The sequence below is a fragment of the Lonchura striata genome, chromosome 33 (genome assembly GCF_046129695.1).
Source record: "Lonchura striata isolate bLonStr1 chromosome 33, bLonStr1.mat, whole genome shotgun sequence".
Lineage (NCBI taxonomy): Eukaryota > Metazoa > Chordata > Aves > Passeriformes > Estrildidae > Lonchura > Lonchura striata.
In genome coordinates this window covers 1,484,719-1,500,331 of record NC_134635.1, presented here as the reverse complement: position 1 = coordinate 1,500,331, position 15,613 = coordinate 1,484,719, and the positions used below count along the sequence as shown (strand labels likewise).

At 63.1% G+C, this 15,613-nt stretch overlaps 2 protein-coding genes across 3 annotated transcripts; one reads left to right on the top strand and one right to left on the bottom strand.

The window, feature by feature from the left end:
* Positions 1-1,110: 1,110 nt before the first annotated feature.
* HAPLN2 (hyaluronan and proteoglycan link protein 2) lies at positions 1,111-3,240 on the bottom strand. 2 transcript variants are annotated; one of them, XM_077789345.1, is made up of 6 exons: positions 2,921-3,240; positions 2,668-2,781; positions 2,056-2,406; positions 1,770-1,886; positions 1,484-1,669; positions 1,111-1,394 (listed from the first exon to the last, which is right to left on the bottom strand). In XM_077789345.1, the coding sequence occupies exons 2-6, from the start codon at positions 2,753-2,755 to the stop codon at positions 1,111-1,113; spliced, it is 1,026 nt and encodes a 341-aa protein (XP_077645471.1). In that variant the 5' UTR covers positions 2,756-2,781; positions 2,921-3,240. The 2 variants fall into 2 exon arrangements, with proteins under 2 accessions (XP_077645471.1, XP_021387969.2); XM_021532294.3 differs by lacking the exon at positions 2,921-3,240 and having other exon boundaries at positions 2,668-2,797.
* A 763-nt stretch (positions 3,241-4,003) lies between these two features.
* Positions 4,004-10,233, top strand: RHBG (Rh family B glycoprotein). The gene is given in 12 exon segments (XM_077789299.1): positions 4,004-4,107; positions 5,007-5,102; positions 5,135-5,409; positions 6,639-6,825; positions 7,182-7,332; positions 7,445-7,598; positions 7,886-8,052; positions 8,275-8,412; positions 8,549-8,682; positions 8,860-8,981; positions 9,667-9,740; positions 10,165-10,233. Coding segments are annotated over 12 exon segments (1,671 nt in total).
* Positions 10,234-15,613: the final 5,380 nt, after the last annotated feature.

The window sequence follows — 15,613 nt, the reverse complement described above, 5'->3', positions numbered from 1 at the left end:
GGAGCCAGGCGAGCCTTTCTGTGCCTCGTGCCTTTGCCATGCAGTTTCGCCGTCGCTTTATTAATTGAGAAGGCAAGAGGCAATTAGTGGGGCTCGTTAATGCCCGGCCCGAGTCCTCTGCTCCTGCACCAGGCAGCGGGGTCTGGCTCCTCCAGCAGTCCCAAACACCCCACAGGGAGTCCCAAACACCCCTCGAGTCCCAAACTCCCCAAAAGGAGTCCCAGATAACCCTCAAGGAGTCCCAAATAACCGTCAAGGAGTCCGAAACACCCCACAGGGAGTCCCAAACACCCCAAAGGGAGTCCCAAAAACCCCAAACACCCTGAAAGGAGTCCTAAACACCCCAGAGGAGTCCCAAATAACCTTCAAGGAGTCCCAAACACCCCAAAGGAATCCCAAACTCCCCAAAAGGAGTTCCAAATAACCCTCAAGGAGTCCCAAATAACCATCAAGGAGTCCCAAACACCCCACAAGGAGTCCCAAACACCCCACAAGGAGTCCCCAAGCAACCCAAAAAGGAGTCCCATACACCCCAAAATTAGTCCCAAACACCCCAAAAGGTGTCCCATACACCCCACAAGGAGTCCCAAACACCCCACAAGGAGTCCCAAACACCCCAAAAAGGAGTCCCAAATAACCGTCAAGGTGTCTGAAACACCCCACAGGGAGTCCCAAACCTCTCACAAGGTCTCCCAAACACCCCAAAAAGGAGTCCCAAACACCCCACAAGGAGTCCTAAACTCCCCTCAAAGAGTCCCAAACACCCCACAGGGAGTCCCAAACACCCCACAAGCTGTCCCAAACACCCCTCATGTCCCAAACACCCCTCAAGGAGTCCCAAACACCCCCCAAGGTCTCCCAAACAGCCCCCAAGGTCTCCCAAACACCCCCCAAGCCTCACGGGGCTGGACATGGGCACCTGCTCCAGCCAGGGATGCGCCAAGCGCCCCCACCCAGCTCTCCCAGAGGACGCACGAAGCACCGGAGCCTCCGGGGGACCCCCCCAGCTCCTCCCCCGCCTCCAGCTCTCCGCTCCGGCGACGAGGAGCGGCGTCCCCCGCTGTCCCCCGCTGTCCCCCGCTGTCCCCCGCTGTCCCCGGCGCGGCCTCCTCACTTCGCCACGAAGCAGTAGGTGCCGTAGGCGCTCCTGTCCTTGCTGGGGAAGCCGAAGCTGCGGACGCCGGGCTCGGGCAGCCCTCCGCAGCGCTGCCGGGGGGTGCTGATGGGGTAGCGCACGCTGCCGTCCGCCAGCCAGCCCCCGTCGCAGCGGTCCAGCCGCGAGAACTTCCAGGCGGAGAAGAGCTGCCCCACTTTGGCCAGGGCAGCGCCGTGGCTGCGGCACGCCTGGCTCGCCTCCTTGAAGTTCAGGTGGCCGCGGATGAAGTAGACCTGGCCTGGGGGACGCAGCGGGGACACGGCGGTGAGCGAGCGGCTGCTGCGGAGCCGGGCGGGCAGCGGAAGGACGGGGGAGCTGCGGCAGGACCTTGAAGAGAGGAGGTGAAGCAGAAAGCGTCGAATCGGTCCTTCTGCTTGTCCCTGGCGCCGTAGGTGCGCACGCCGGGCGGGAGGAGGCGGCCGCCGCACGGCTCCCGCGCGTTGATGATGGGGTAGTGCACGGTCCCGTCCAGGATCCAGCCGGCGTTGCACCAGTCCAGACCCTCCGTCCAGGCTGTGGGGCGAGAGGCGACTCAGCGGCGGCACGTCCCTCCGCCCCGTCCCCGGCCAGGGTGGGTTTGGGCTGCAGGGGGGTTCTTTTCGGCACCCTTCACCTCTGTAGAGCTGCTGGTAGGTGGCGAGGCGGGCGTCCTGCTGCTCGCAGGCTCGCTTGGCTTCGTGGTAGTTGAATTTGTAGCGCCCGTTGCTGGGCTGGTAGGGGAAGACGACGCCTGGAGGGACAGAGAGGGGGTGAGGGCATCGCCGTCCCCACGGAGGCTTTGACACAACACCCCAGAGGATTCGGTGCTAAATTTAAGGCTGGGAACATGCGATGGGGGTGGAGGCCCCGAGCCACCATTCCAGCCGAGCGCGCCCCTCCTGCCACGTCCCCCCGCTCACCCTCAAGGTGCAGCGTGAGCGAGATGCTCTCGTCCTCCAGGCCGTCGACGAGCTGGCAGCGGTAGCGGCCCTCGTCGTCCAGCGCCACGTCGGTGATGGTGAGCGAGGCGTCGTAGCGGTGGCCGTGCCGCAGGCGCGCCCGCGGGCCCAGCGGCCCGTAGCTCTTGTGCAGCAGCCCGTTGGTGATGATGATGATGCTCTCGCCGTAGCTGGCCGGCTCCACCTTGCTCCACTTCACGCGGTAGTTGCGGGGCAGCGCCCGCAGCACGCAGGGCAGCGTGGCCGTGGCGCCGCGCCGCGTGTGCACCGTGGGGTGCAGGGGCTCCAGCAGGTACTGCAGCTGCAGTGGGGCTGCAGCCCCCCGGGCGGCCTCAGCACCACCTCTCCCACACCCCCCGAGCGCCCTCAACCCCCAGCAGCGCCTGATGGTCTCTCTGATCCATCCCGCCTCCTCTTCATCCCTCCTGCGCCTTCAGGAGGCACCGCTCCGCTCCTGCCCTGCCTGACCCGCCCAGCACCACCTCCCCTCCCCAGCACCGGCTCCAGCAGCAGCGCCCAGTCCTCCCTGCGGGCCCTGCTCCCCACATCCTCCCCCCAGGCCCTGCTCCCTACCTGGGGTCCCCGTTGGCCGCTGGAAGGTGCTGGAGCCCGGGGGAGCTGCCAGGAGCCAGAGGCAGCCGAGCAGGAGCAGCCGGTGCATCCTCAGAGGCGGGGGCAGGATGGAGCCTGGGGGAGCGCGGGGGTCAGGGACAGACACAGCCCAGCTTTGAGGGGCCTGCAGGTGTGGCTCTGCTCTGTTGTGCAGAGGGGACACTGACCCCCAGGCCGTGCCAACCCTCCGTCCTGGCACCCCCCAGTCTCTTACCGTCCCCAGACAGGTCCTTTGGGGCGCTGCTGTGCCCATCCAACGCCCCCTGCCCACGTGCTGCCCCGGCTCCTGCTGCTTCCCTTCTCCGTCATAAACACCCCAGGGTGTCCTGGGCAGGCCAGAGCCGCGCCACGAGGCAGAGGGGACACGGGGACACGGGGACACGGGAGGTGGCAGCAGGTGATCCCGGCCAGCCCTTCGCTGTCACCGTGCTGGGGCGGGCAGCGTCCTGGCAGCCCCGCGGCGCCGCGGGCCCTTGGTGCCCGCTCCCATGGTGCCAGCCGTGCCCTCGCTCCCTGCCCTGCCACCCTCTCTTCCTGCTTTCTTCTCTCGTTTTTTTTCCCCCTCCAACACCTCCCCGAGGAGCGCACGGGGAGGAGGAAGCACAATTTCCCATTGTGAGTGTCTTTCTCTTTATTGTTCTGCTCGGCAAAACACAGTGTGCCCGGGTAACAAACATCCCTTTATCTGCAGGCCGCGGCTTTGGGAATTCAGGGAAAATGTCAGTTCTGCATCGGGCTCCAGCAGCCTCTTGGGCTGCAAACCCGCCCTTAGTGCCGGCCCCAGTGCTGGGCCGGGGCTCTCTGATCCCACAGACAGCAGGGCAATGGTTCATTTTACTCCATCCCCGGTGAAGGGATGATGTTCCCACCCCTTGAGGCTCTGGAGGGCTGTGCAAAGGGGCTGCCCCACCACTCGGGTCCCACTGGATTTATCCTGCCCCCCAAAAAGGCTTCGGGGAGGCTTCCCCATCACCCCCCGGAGCAAAGCACGGGCACACAATGGTGCTGTGTTCTGGGCTGCCACAACTTCTTCCTCCCCCAGGGTCCATCTCCAAGGGTGGAGGAAGCTCTGCTCAGAGGAAGCACAAGACAAGCAGTGACTGTCCCCAGCAGCTCCCTGGCCTGGCCATGGCACACACACCACAGCAAACAGCCCCCCCAGGGGAGGGGCACCCAGGTGCCCTCATCCCCCACCTGCTCCAGCCTCTTTTCAAGAAGGGACACCAATTCTGATGCCAGCAGGCTGCACTGGAAGCCTTCTGCCAGCTCGGAATGGTCAGAGCTTTGGCTCGCTGCGATGGGCACAAGGTGCCCGCAGCTTTGCTCTCCCCGGGCTGAGGGAGGCCAAAGTGGAGCAGCAGCACTGCAGGCTCCTCCCTCGCAGCTCCCCACGGTTATCGGGTGGGTCCGAGGATCTTCGGAGAGTCTCATCTCCCTCCCTCACACTTCCCGTGCCCACGGCTGCAGAAGCACATCCTGTTCTCCCCCAGCAGCAGCTCCGGGCTGCTTGGCTGCAGGATGCCGATTCCCAGCTCCGTGTTATCACAAACGAGCTGTTTCTCACATTTTTGCCAAGTGAAGGCACCAGCTACAGTCCCCAGCCCTCACAGAACCACAGCCCGAAGCAGAACACTTGCAGGGACTCCCAAAAGTGACTCACCCCCCTTCCCCATCCCGTTAGCATCAGGGCACGACCCCAGCCCACCACCGCGTATCTGAGTTCAGAGTTTGGCCCGGTGCTGTGGGAAGGAGTCACACAAGTCACTCTCCAAATATACACTGCGTTACTTCTCTGCTGCTTGTCTCTTTTCTCCCTTTTGGGATCTGCACCCACTCTCCAAACAGCTCTGCAGAAGCAGAGGCAGCCAAAGGAAAGCCCAGGAGCCCCTTGTGCTCAGCTCCCCCAGCTCCTGGCGTGGGCTCCACCAGGAGCCCCTGACTCTGCTCCTTGGTCCTGTTCTTCAAAGCTCAGCTTCTCCTTCTCCCCTCTCGACCCCACAGGAAACCTCACCCCCAAAACCCCCTGAACACCCGATTTTCCTTCTGACCAGGGAATTTGAGCCCAGCTCTGTGGGACTTTGCTGAGCCAGCACCTCCACAGCAGCTCAGTCCCACCACATCACCCTCCACTTCCTCTGCCTGACCCAGTCCCCAGAGGCAGAACCCTCATGCTTCCCCTCCCATAACTCCTGCCCCACCCCAAATCCGGTCCCACACCCCAGCAGAGAGGAACACTGACCCCACACAGCCCACACACTTCCCAGCACAGCGCCTGGAGCCACCTGATGTGGCAACGCCAGGTGTGTGGAGGTGTGCCAGGGCATCCATCCCTGAGCTTCCGTGTTGGCAGCGCTGCCCCGCTCCCGGCACTCCCTCCGAGGTGAGGGAGACACCTGGCCCCAGCCTGGCACCAGCCTGGCACCAGCCTGGCACCAGCCTGGCAGGCGGAGTTTGCAGCCCCAGCGTGGCTCTCCCCATGCGCCCCCTTTGCAGGACTTCGCCTCGCCCGGCCGCCCCCCGCCATGCCTGAGCACACAGCCGCCTCCAGGCTCCGGCTCTCCGGGCTGTGCTTCCTCCTGCAAATCCTCAACATCCTCCTCTTCGCCGCCTTTGTGCGGTACAGCCCCGGGGGCAGCCCCGGGCCGTGCCCGCCGCAGCTGAACTGCAGCCGCAGGAGCCCGGCCTCGGCTTTCCAGCAGCCCCGTGAGTACCCCCGTGGCCGTGGGGGCACAGAGCCCTTCTGCTGGGGGGGATGGCACCGGCTGGCACCGCTCAGGCTGCAGACCTGTCACAGGGTTACCAGCGAGGGCACATCGAGCTCAGGGTTGGGTGCTGCTGCTTCCCGGAGGGGGTAAAGCAGACGTGCCGCAAGGATTTCTGCAATGCCTGCACAGAGCCAGCGCCAAAAAAGGGATATTTGGGTCTGGGACGTGTGTTAGAGCAGCGGAGCTCGGAAGGGATCGCTGAGTGCAGTGAAAAACTGGGGATCCCACGCCTGGAAGGGAGCGCGGCAGCTGCTCCGGCGCTTTCTGCAGAGCTTCCCAGGGAGCAGCGGGGCTTTGCAGGGCCGGGGGTTCACCCCGAGCCCCTCCACGGAGGGTTCGGCTCCCTGGGTGCTGCCACGGGGCTCGGCAGGGGCTGGGGTCTGCCCTGCCGGGAGCATCCCGCTGCACGCGGGGCAGCACCGCAGAGCTCCTGCCGGGGTCAGGGGCTGCCCCTCGCTTCTCTGAGCCGCACACAAGGTGGGCAATGGGACGGGAGCTCCGGAGCGCCCCGGCCGAGAGCGGGGAGCGAGCGGAGCCGCCGGGCAGGGAGCTGGCAGCCGGCAGGTTTGCCCGGTTTGCCCACGGAACCCCACCCAGGCAGTGACTCACGGCGGAGGCCGGGCCACCGCTGTCCCTGAAGGGCTGCGAGGAGCATTCAGCCCAAGCAAGAATCACGCCCCCCATCCTCTGGTTTGCCACCAAATGGTACCAGACCCGTCCCACCTCTCTGCTCATCCTTTCTCCTCATCATGGAACGTGATGCTTTCAGGGGCAGCTGCGAGGTCCCAGCGGTGCTGATTTCTCAGAGCCACTTTCGTGCTGGTCTAGTGGGTGCAGACAGCTCTGGGCCACCCCAGGAGGTTTTTGTGCTGTGGGGTGAATGGCCTGAGATACCTGCACGGGGCAGTTGCAGATGGGGTGGCCAAGAGCTGCTGCCGAGGCTCACATCAGGCTGGGATGGTTTTCCCTCTCCTGGCACTCCCCACTGCAGATCTCCAAGGAAGATCTTCCACCGTGGCTCCAGCTCCCATCAAGTGGAGCGAGCCTTCAGCTCCCCAAAGCCTGTCAGAGCAGGGGTGTCTTAGTCCTGTGTGAGTCCCCCCAGGGACCAGCAGGAGGGTGGCTGCCTGCCCTCAGCACCTCCCCGTGCCTCTCCTTCTCCAGCAGGTTTTCAGGATGCCCACATCCAGGTGCTGCTCAGCTTCGGGTTCCTGGTGGTGTTCCTCAGCCGCTACGGGCCGGGCAGCGCGGCCAGCAGCATCCTCGTCACAGCCTTTGCCATCCAGTGGGCTCTTCTGATCCAGGGCTTCTTTTACTTCTTCCTCAACGGCAAAATTTACGTGGGAGCCCAGAGGTAAGGCAGGAGGGAGCCCAGGCAGCTCATCCCAGCCCAGCCCCGGCACACGGGCTCCCTCCTCTGTAAAACTCACGGCTCTGCTTTGGAGGAGGGTTTTGGAGACAAGTGGCACGGGGTTGTTTGAGTGCTGCCCTGGCAAGGGCTGTGTAAGTACTGCCAAGGCATTCGGGGGGGCACCCTGGCCCCCACCTGCCTCCAGCCCAGCCATCCCTGTGCCAGCAGCACCTCAAGGCTCTGCCTGCTCAGCCTGCAGGAGCAGCGGGCTGCAGGCTCAGCTCCTGCTCCTCCCAGCGCTGCCCAGCTCACCCCTGGCACTGCCAGCTCTAGTCCCACACGTTTCCCCTCCTTCCCAGCCTGGTCAGTGCTGACTTCTGCACCGCAGCCGTTCTGATCTCCAGCGGAGCTGTCCTGGGCAGGGTAGGCCCTGGCCAGATGCTGCTGCTGGCCCTGCTGGAAGTCTCGCTGTGCACTCTCAGTGAATACATCCTGCTCGGCCTCATGGCGGTGAGTCACCAGGCAGGGAGCGGCCCTGGGCTCCCCACGCCGAGTTCTGCCTCATCGGGGGGCACAAATCCCCTGCCCCACTCCCTGCACGGTGCTGTTCCACACTGCCTAGGTGAGCGACAGCGGGCGCTCCTTGACCGTCCACACCTTCGGGGCTTATTTCGGCCTGGCGGTCTCACGGGTCTTGCAGCAGCCCCACAAGGACAAGAGGAAGAGGGAAGAGCAGCGGGATAAGGGGCAGCAGACGGATGTCTTTGCTGTGGTTGGTATGGAGCTCGGATCCTACAGCTCCCAGGGCTGCTGGTGGAAGGGTCGTCACCAGCATGAGGGTGGTGAGGCTGTGGCTTTCACCAGGAGATTGCTGCAGACCACCGAGGACAGATGTCCTCCACCTCCCCAGGGAGAACCCTCTTCTAGAAAAAGCTGTTCCTTGTGTTCTACCTGAACCTCCCTTGCTGCAAGCTGTGGCCTCGTGCATTTCTTGGCACCCACGAGAAGTTTGTGTCCCACAAGGGATCAAGTCCAGCACCAAGACCTGCTCTACTCCCTGCAGGAACCATCTACCTGTGGATTTTCTGGCCCAGCTTCACCTCCAGCACCACTGCCCACCACAATGCCGAGAACTGGGCAGTGCTCAACACCTACTTTTCCCTGGTGGCAAGCACCGTGGCCACCTTCATCCTCTCTCCTCTCCTCTACGAGGAGAGCACCCCGAGGATGGTAGGTCCTCTCCTGGGCAAAGCCGAGCTTCACGTACTTCCCACATCCTGCCCTGTAGGAACAGTAAACCTAAACACACCCAGGGCAAAGAGGGAGGCCTGTTAGGCTCCCTTAGGTTCATTCAGAACCAATTTGATCTCTGAAGAAGGCAACCCCTCCTCCCAGTCCCACTCTGATGCTCTCCATGGAGCCAATTCCCCTGACTGTGCCCTGCTCCATCAGGTGCAGATCCAGGATGCCACCCTGGCTGTCATGGCCATGATGGGCATGGCTGGGGAGATGCTGGCCACCCCCTTTGGGGCGCTCATCGCAGGGTTTCTGGTTGGCCTGATCTCCCCACTTGGCTCCAGGTTCTTCACGGTGAGTCCCCTTGGCACAGCCGAGGGTGCCGGGTCAGGGGATCTGCCCCCGGAGCTGCAAACCCGGGGCTGCAGCACGGCCTCCCTGGGCAGCTGGGCCCCAGCCCAACACCAGCTCCTCCCTGTGCTCTCCCCAGCCCCTTCTACACTCCAGGCTGAAAATCCAGGACACCTGTGGGGTTCACAACACCCACGGGCTGCCCGGGGTCCTGGGGGCCTTGCTGGGGACGCTGCTGACGCTGCTGGCCACCGCAGACACTTACGGCTACAGGTGAGAGGAGCCGGAATCGGGGATGCCGGTGGCTCGGTGCACCGAGCTGGGGCCACCACAACCCCTGAGGTCAGGGCTGCTCCACTCCCCCTGTTCCAGCAGCCCTTTAGAAGGCATCACCCAGAGCCAGGAGCCCGTGGCAAGCTCCCCAAAGCCTGTCCCCTCTGTGGCATGCAGGCTGGAGCTGGTGTTCCCGCTGGTGGCCCAGGGCAGCCGGACGGTCCCTGAGCAAGCACTGATGCAGCTCGGCGCCCTGCCCCTCACCCTGCTGCTTGCAGCACTCGGGGGCAGCCTCACAGGTGAGTTTTGCCCCTGGTGCAGCGGGATGGGCTGTGAGTGGCATCGATGGGTTCGGGGGGAAAGGGCAGTAGCAGCCCCAAAGCAAAGCATCCCCACCAGGCAGGCCGGGCAGAGCCCAGGGCTGCTCAGCACTGCGCAAACCCAGCCGAGGCTGGGGGGACCCCCGGGGCCAGGGCTCCCCTTGGGGCCAGGGTTATCCATGGGGCTTTGCTCCCCTCTGGCCAGGCTCCCCCCGAGTTCGTGCTCCCCCTGCTCCACGCTCCTCGCTGTGCCCGGGGCTCCCCGCGGGGTTGAGGCTTTCCCCAGGTCCGTGCTCCTCCCGGGGTCGGGGCTCCCCCCGGGCTCTGGGCTCCTCCCGGGTCCTGGCACCCCCCAAATCCCGGCTCCCCCCGGTCTGTGCTCCCCGCTGTGCTCGGGGCTGCCCCTGAATCCCGGCTCCCCAAGAATCCCGGCTCCCCCCGGTCCCGGCTCCCCCCGGTCCCCGCTCCCCGCTATGCTCGGGGCTCCCCCGGTCCCCCCGGTCCCCGCTCCCCGCTATGCTCGGGGCTCCCCCCGGTGCCCGGTCCCCCCGGTGCCCGGTGCCCGGTCCCCCCGGTGCCCGGTGCTGCCGCTAGATGTCAGGGGAAGCCCGGGCAGCGGCCGCCCCGCTCTCAAACGCCCTCGCCCGGCTTTCGGCGTCCTCAGGAGCCGTCCTGAAAATCAGGGTGCCGAGGTGCTGCCGGGACGCGCAGTACAAGGAGAACGCCGCCTTCCGCGAGGTAAAGGTGGGGAATTGTTGGTGAAAGGGGTTTGTGGGTCTCCCGCAGCAGCAGGGGTTGGAAATTTCCCCCCAGCTCTTGGCACCCTCGCTCCTCTTGCAGCAGCATTCAGGGCAGGAGAGCTGCAGTAAATGCCCCCGGCCATGGATTCACAGAATCCCTGACTCATTTTAGGTTGGAAAAGCCCTCTGAAAGCATCAGGTCAAACCGTTCCACTACTGCCAAGGCCACCACTAAGGGCCACATCCACAAGTCTGTTAAATCCCTGCAGGGATGGTGACTTTACCACTCCCCTGGGCAGCTGGGCCAGCGCTGGACAATTCCAGCGAAAGAATTTCCCCCAATATCCCATCTAAACCTTCCCCCCAGCACCAGTGTGCCCCGAGCAGGGCCCATTTCTGCCCCTCTCGTGTCTCTGGTGCAGGTGCCCGAGGAAGGATCTGAGCCCAGTGCAAATGGAAAGGAGGAGCTGGGCATCAGCACCTTGGTGTGATGACCCCGAATCTCCAGGCAGGTCCTGCAGCACCAAAGGTCTGGCATGGCCGGTGCCAGCTGGCTTCTGGCAGCCTGAACGTCCCCGCAGCCATGCTGGTTGCCACGCAGGAGCCAGCTGCTGGTCCCAAACGTTTTGGGAGCAGCTGGGTGTGCACAGGCCTCTGCAGGGTGAAGAGGGGCTGTGGGATCCCTGTGCTCTGCTCACTGTGGGAGCAGCACAGCTCTTGCTGCCAGGGTCACCTCAGGGTGTCCAGGCTTGGCTCAGCCACTTCCCCTCCCTGCTCCTTGCCTCAGTTTCCCCATCAGCTGCTCTCTGGAGGAAGGCAGTGGGGAGAGGAGGGATGATTGTGTTGGGGAATGGGCACAGGAGGCTGAACAGAAAGCAGCAAAGACTTTGTACAGACACTTCTGCGCACAGCAATTAAAATATATGGATTTTTTTGTAGCTTCAGGATTTGCCCCTGAATTCTCATGGCACCTGCCCAGCTCTGCTGGCTGTTTCCTTCAGGTGTCATCCAGGGAGGAAGGCAAAACCCCCCGATTTCCCCTGCACCCCAAACACTGATGCCCACTTGGTTTCATGGGCTGTGCCACCCACCTGAGCATGGTGCAGCCTTTGGAGTGTGGGACAGCACCCAGGAGCAGGAGCAGGGTGACAGCGGGGTCCCCAGCACAGGGGTGACCCCTGCCTTCCCCTGACCACCTCACCTCGCACCAGGGGCTCCTCTCAGCGCAGAAATGTCCCCAGCACTCAGCCCTGCTGTGATAGGGATGCTCCTCTGGCCACTGCAGCCCCAGCACCCAGAACCCGGCCCCACATCCCCCTGCAAAGGGGCTGCCACCGCACCTGGGAGCACACTGGAACACCCCGGGAATGCTCGAGGGAACCCACAGAGAGTCCTACAGCGCCTGGAGCAGGGGCACAGCCCCAGAGGGCTCCCAGAGGGGCGATGGTGGATGTGCCAGGGGTCCCCGATGAGGGGGGACACCTTGGGGTCCCATCTCTCATGAGCCGGGGGTGGCTGTCAGACACTTTCACACTTCCCGTGCCAGACTGGCGCTCGCCATGTGGGATTCCCGCGGGCACACGTGTCCCCAGCTGCCAGCAGCATCCCTGAGGAGGGGACCACAGCCCCACCCCACAGAGGGGACAGGGGGCGCAGGGCCAGCACAGCAAAGTCTGGGGCAAATGCTTTGCTACCCGACCAGAGCAGCCGCAGGTGGGACCTTCTTGTTCTCAGATCTGCTGCTGTTGAAGCACACAGGTTTCCTTTAATTGGCTGGACAAATAATGCCAAAAAGGTAATGAAAAGCATTTGTTTGCAGGTGATCATAAACGTCCCCAGCAGTAAGTCAAAACTTCTTGCTTTTATATGAATCAAACTGTCACTTTAACTTTCCCCACTTTCGTGGTCCGTTAGAGAAAACTGGTGAAATCAGCACATTTAAATGCTTTGGTGTCACTGAAATTCCATGACGAAACACAGGGAAGTGGGTCACGCGTGCCCGCTTCTGCTGCCGCTGCGGGCCCTGGGGAAGGTTTCTGCGGGCAGCGGCCCCGCTCCTCGCTCAGGCGGCAGCGGGGACACGTCCCCGTCCCCACGGCCCTGGGGAAGGTTTCTGCGGGCAGCGGCCCCGCTCCTCGCTCAGGCGGCAGCGGGGTCACGTCCCCGTCCCCACGGCCCCGTGCCATGCCAGGGGCAGAAGGGCAGCGAGGGCTGCCGGGCTCCAGTCGTCACCCCCAGCCCCGCGCCACCCCCTCCCACCTCACCTCCTCCCCTTTCCCAGGCAGCCCCCTTCTCCTTTTTGATCTCCTCGCAGCGCATTTCAAAAGCGACCCACTGCGACGGGGAGAAAATCCCCTCCAGTGAGATCATTGCGAGACCCTCAGCCGCCGGGGTCGGGTGTGAAATGGACCTCCCTCCTCCTCCTCCTCCTCCTCCTCCTCCTCCTCGTCCTCGTCCTCCCCTCGGCCGGCCCCGGCCCCTCGGCAAGGCTGTTCTGTTTTGTAATCGGATTAGGGGAGCCCCGCGCCCTCCCCGCGGCCGCTCCCCGGCGCGCCCGGCCGCGGCCGCCGCTCTCCCCGCGCTTGTTTAAGCGGGCGCGGAGCTCGCCGCGCTCCGTGCGGGAACCGGGGCCGCCGAGAGCCTGAAAGGTTTAGTCAGCGAACAAATTGCTTCTCTGTAGGGGCCGTTTTCTTCCCAAGTTGAACATAATGATGGCAGTTTGAGGAACAGATGGTGCAGCTAAGCAGATAATCCCGCCGGGCTCCGGGAGAGGCAGCGCCGGCTCTGCCCGCGGCGCCCGGCGCCGGCCCGGGACGGGAGGGTCGCGCCGCTGTCGGGGTGACGATCGCACAAGGAGCTTGGGCGAGCACCCCACCTTCACACCTCTTCTGCCTCGGGGGTGGTTTGGGTGCCAGACTTCGCTCGTGCCTCAGTTTCCCCGGCCCTGCGGGGAGTCCTCTGCTCCGTCACTTTGCAAGGCTGGGCTCACCTCCGGATCGCAGCCTGGCCTGGGGAGATGTAATGCGAGACAAAACAGCTTTCCCTGCGCTGGAGCAAAGGACAGCCGAGAATTTACAGCTCGTTTTCCTCTCATTTTCCTATTTTGCCCCTCTCTCCAACAGTATGTGGAAAGAGCTGAAGAAATTCCACCAGCTCGCAGGGGCTGGGTGTGCGGTGTGCCCGTGTCAAGCTCGGGGACGCCGGGATCTGCCTGCTAAATGAGTCTTTCTTTAAAATACACCAGCGGGACGAGCCCAGCGCCCCGCAGACACGATGCAGGCAGGGCGAGGCACGGACACGGCTGCGTGGAGCAAGCCCTGCCCGCCTGCCCACGCTGGCACCAGAGACCCTTCCCCAGGCTCGGGGCTCCCACAGCCTTCAGGACACGCTCCGGGCACACTGCACCGATGTCCGGCGGGGTTGTTTCATTCATGTCCCCGTCCCCTGAGAGCCCCGGCTCTGACAGCTCCCCTGCCCTCTCCTGGCAGCCCAGCTGCCTAATTCACCTCTTGCTAACGCAGGAGCTCAATCAGCTGCTCGAAGGGCGTTTTACGAGTCAAAGCAATAACAACATCCCTCTGCTACAGCTGGGGAAACTAAGGCACACAAAGAGGTGCCGGCAGTCCATTGGAATTAGAAGCAGGACAAAGCCCGGGCTCCCCGAGCTCCTGGTGTACATGTCCTTACACATCCACAGCCCCCACCCGCAGCAGCTGATGCCGTGTGCTGTTTGATAGAAAGGCAGCTAATCATCTTTCCCACCTTCCTTGGAGTGTGAATCGTTATCTCAGCGACACCTGTAAAGCTCCTTGTCAGACAAGGCTGGTGCACACATCTCATAATGGGCACCAGATGGGAGAGGGAGGGCTCGGGAGAGCCTGGCCGGCCCCACGCTGAACAAAGAGCATGCCCCACGGCTTCCCGGTACGGACTGGTCACCAGCACTGGTTTGGAAGGTCAGCAGCAAGGAGAGAGCCCAGGCAGAGGTGGCAGTGGAGGAAGAGCCACCACCCATGGCCCTGAACACCTCGATAACTCCCCAAGCAGCCCTGCCCTTTGGAAAAGGACCTGGCAAAAGTGACAAGTGAAGGTTCAAGGCAGGAGAGGCACGGAGCCCTGCTCACCACAGCGTGCCCAAAGCCTGGCACCGGGCACCCCAAATCCTCCAAAGCACATCCCACCATGCCTTGGAGCCTCTGCTCAGTGCCAGCCTTGCTGTGGCACCACAGGTGCAGAAAATCCCCCCACAAATTCAATGGTGACAGGGAGGACACGATGTGAATCAGAGACAGGTCCCTGCACTTGGACTGAGCCAGAGCCCCTCAGGCTTCCTCCCCGACCTGAAACTTTGGGGGCAGAGCTCAGCCCCTCTGCCAACCCGCACCCCTGACCCAAAACTCTGGGGGCAGAGCTCAGGCCCTCAGCCAACCCACCCCCTGACCTGAAACTCTGGGGGCAGAGCTCAGCCCCTCTGCCAACCCACCCCCCCGTGGACGTGCCACTGCAATTACAGAATCACATTTTCAGGCCTCCGTTCATTGCCAGCAGCATAATGAGCCCCCAGGCACCATTAGTGGGGGCAAAGCAATTAAAATTGCTGCCCTGGTAGCTGCGTGGGTGGCTCTGGTGTGGGCTGCTGCCAGTGCCCGTTTTGGGGCGAGTGGGCACCGCCAGGCTGGGCAGGGCCTCAGATTGCTGCCTGTCCCTAGGGGTGAACAATCGACTCGTTTTTCCCCATGTTCAAAGAATAATAAAATAAAAATAAAGAGGGAAGAACGGCCCCAGTAAAGCTGGGAGTCAAGTTTATTTACAAACTGAGTATGAAGTGAAGGGCCTGGAACAAAGGTGTTATGTAAGGGACAGTCACTAAGGGGCTCTTTACCCACGCTAATTGCCACTTGCTCCGTGATATCCATTTATCTCACAGCTGAAATGGCCTCCTCAGGCTTGTGGGTTCAAGCAGTGCTTGTTTGCAGCACTGCCCAGTGCAATTAGTGCACCAGCACAGGGGTGGTGCGGTCCCACCACCCAAACCCACCAGGAAGCCTCACACCGTCCCAAAAAGTGGGATCATGCCCACAGAGGGTGGATGTGCTGGTGGGCACGTGGCTTGGCAGGGAGAGGCGCTGCCTTGCGTGGGACTGGTGTTGTGTAACGGGGGGGACAACGGGGCTTAGGTCTGCAGGAGGGACCTCGAGGTCATCCCAGCCCAGCCCGGGTGCTGAGGGGCAGAAAACCATCGTGGGATTCTTGTGGAGGCAGCTGCAGAATGATGGTCCTGTGAGGAGAGCGAGGTCTGGAGAGGATGAGCAGAACCTGCTGCTTGTGGTGGTGGTCCCCAGGGGTCCAGCTGGAAACTGCCCTCAGGTGCAACAGCCCAAAAGGCAGAAACCAGAATAAAAACCACCGTGGGGAGCAGAGGCTGCTGTGAGCGCTGCATCCCATCCCTGCCCTCACCCCTGGCATGTCCAGGGGCACAGAGAGACCCTGAGCTCTGCTCCAGCCAAACTCAGCAAAGGGAGGAAGACGAGGTGGCGGCACCCCCAGGAGTCAAGAGGTCGATTTTATTGACAAACTGATTCTTGAGTGGAGCAGGGGAACAATGCTGGCCTCAGCCCGGGTCACTGGGGCTGTGTAAAGCAAGGGAGAGCCCTCCAGGCGAGTGGCCTTTACCAACGTGTTTGCATAACCTCTGACCCCTTCTTTTGGGGTTTAATTGAAATCCCAGCTCGGTGACAAATTGGCATGACCAGCAGGCTGGAGGCCGGGAGGGTGAGCGTGGAAGCGACGCTGGAAATTCCCTTTCCTGCTCTGGCGGTGACCAACCCGCTGCCCCTGCTGCCCTGCCGTGGGACACCTGCAAAGCCCAAG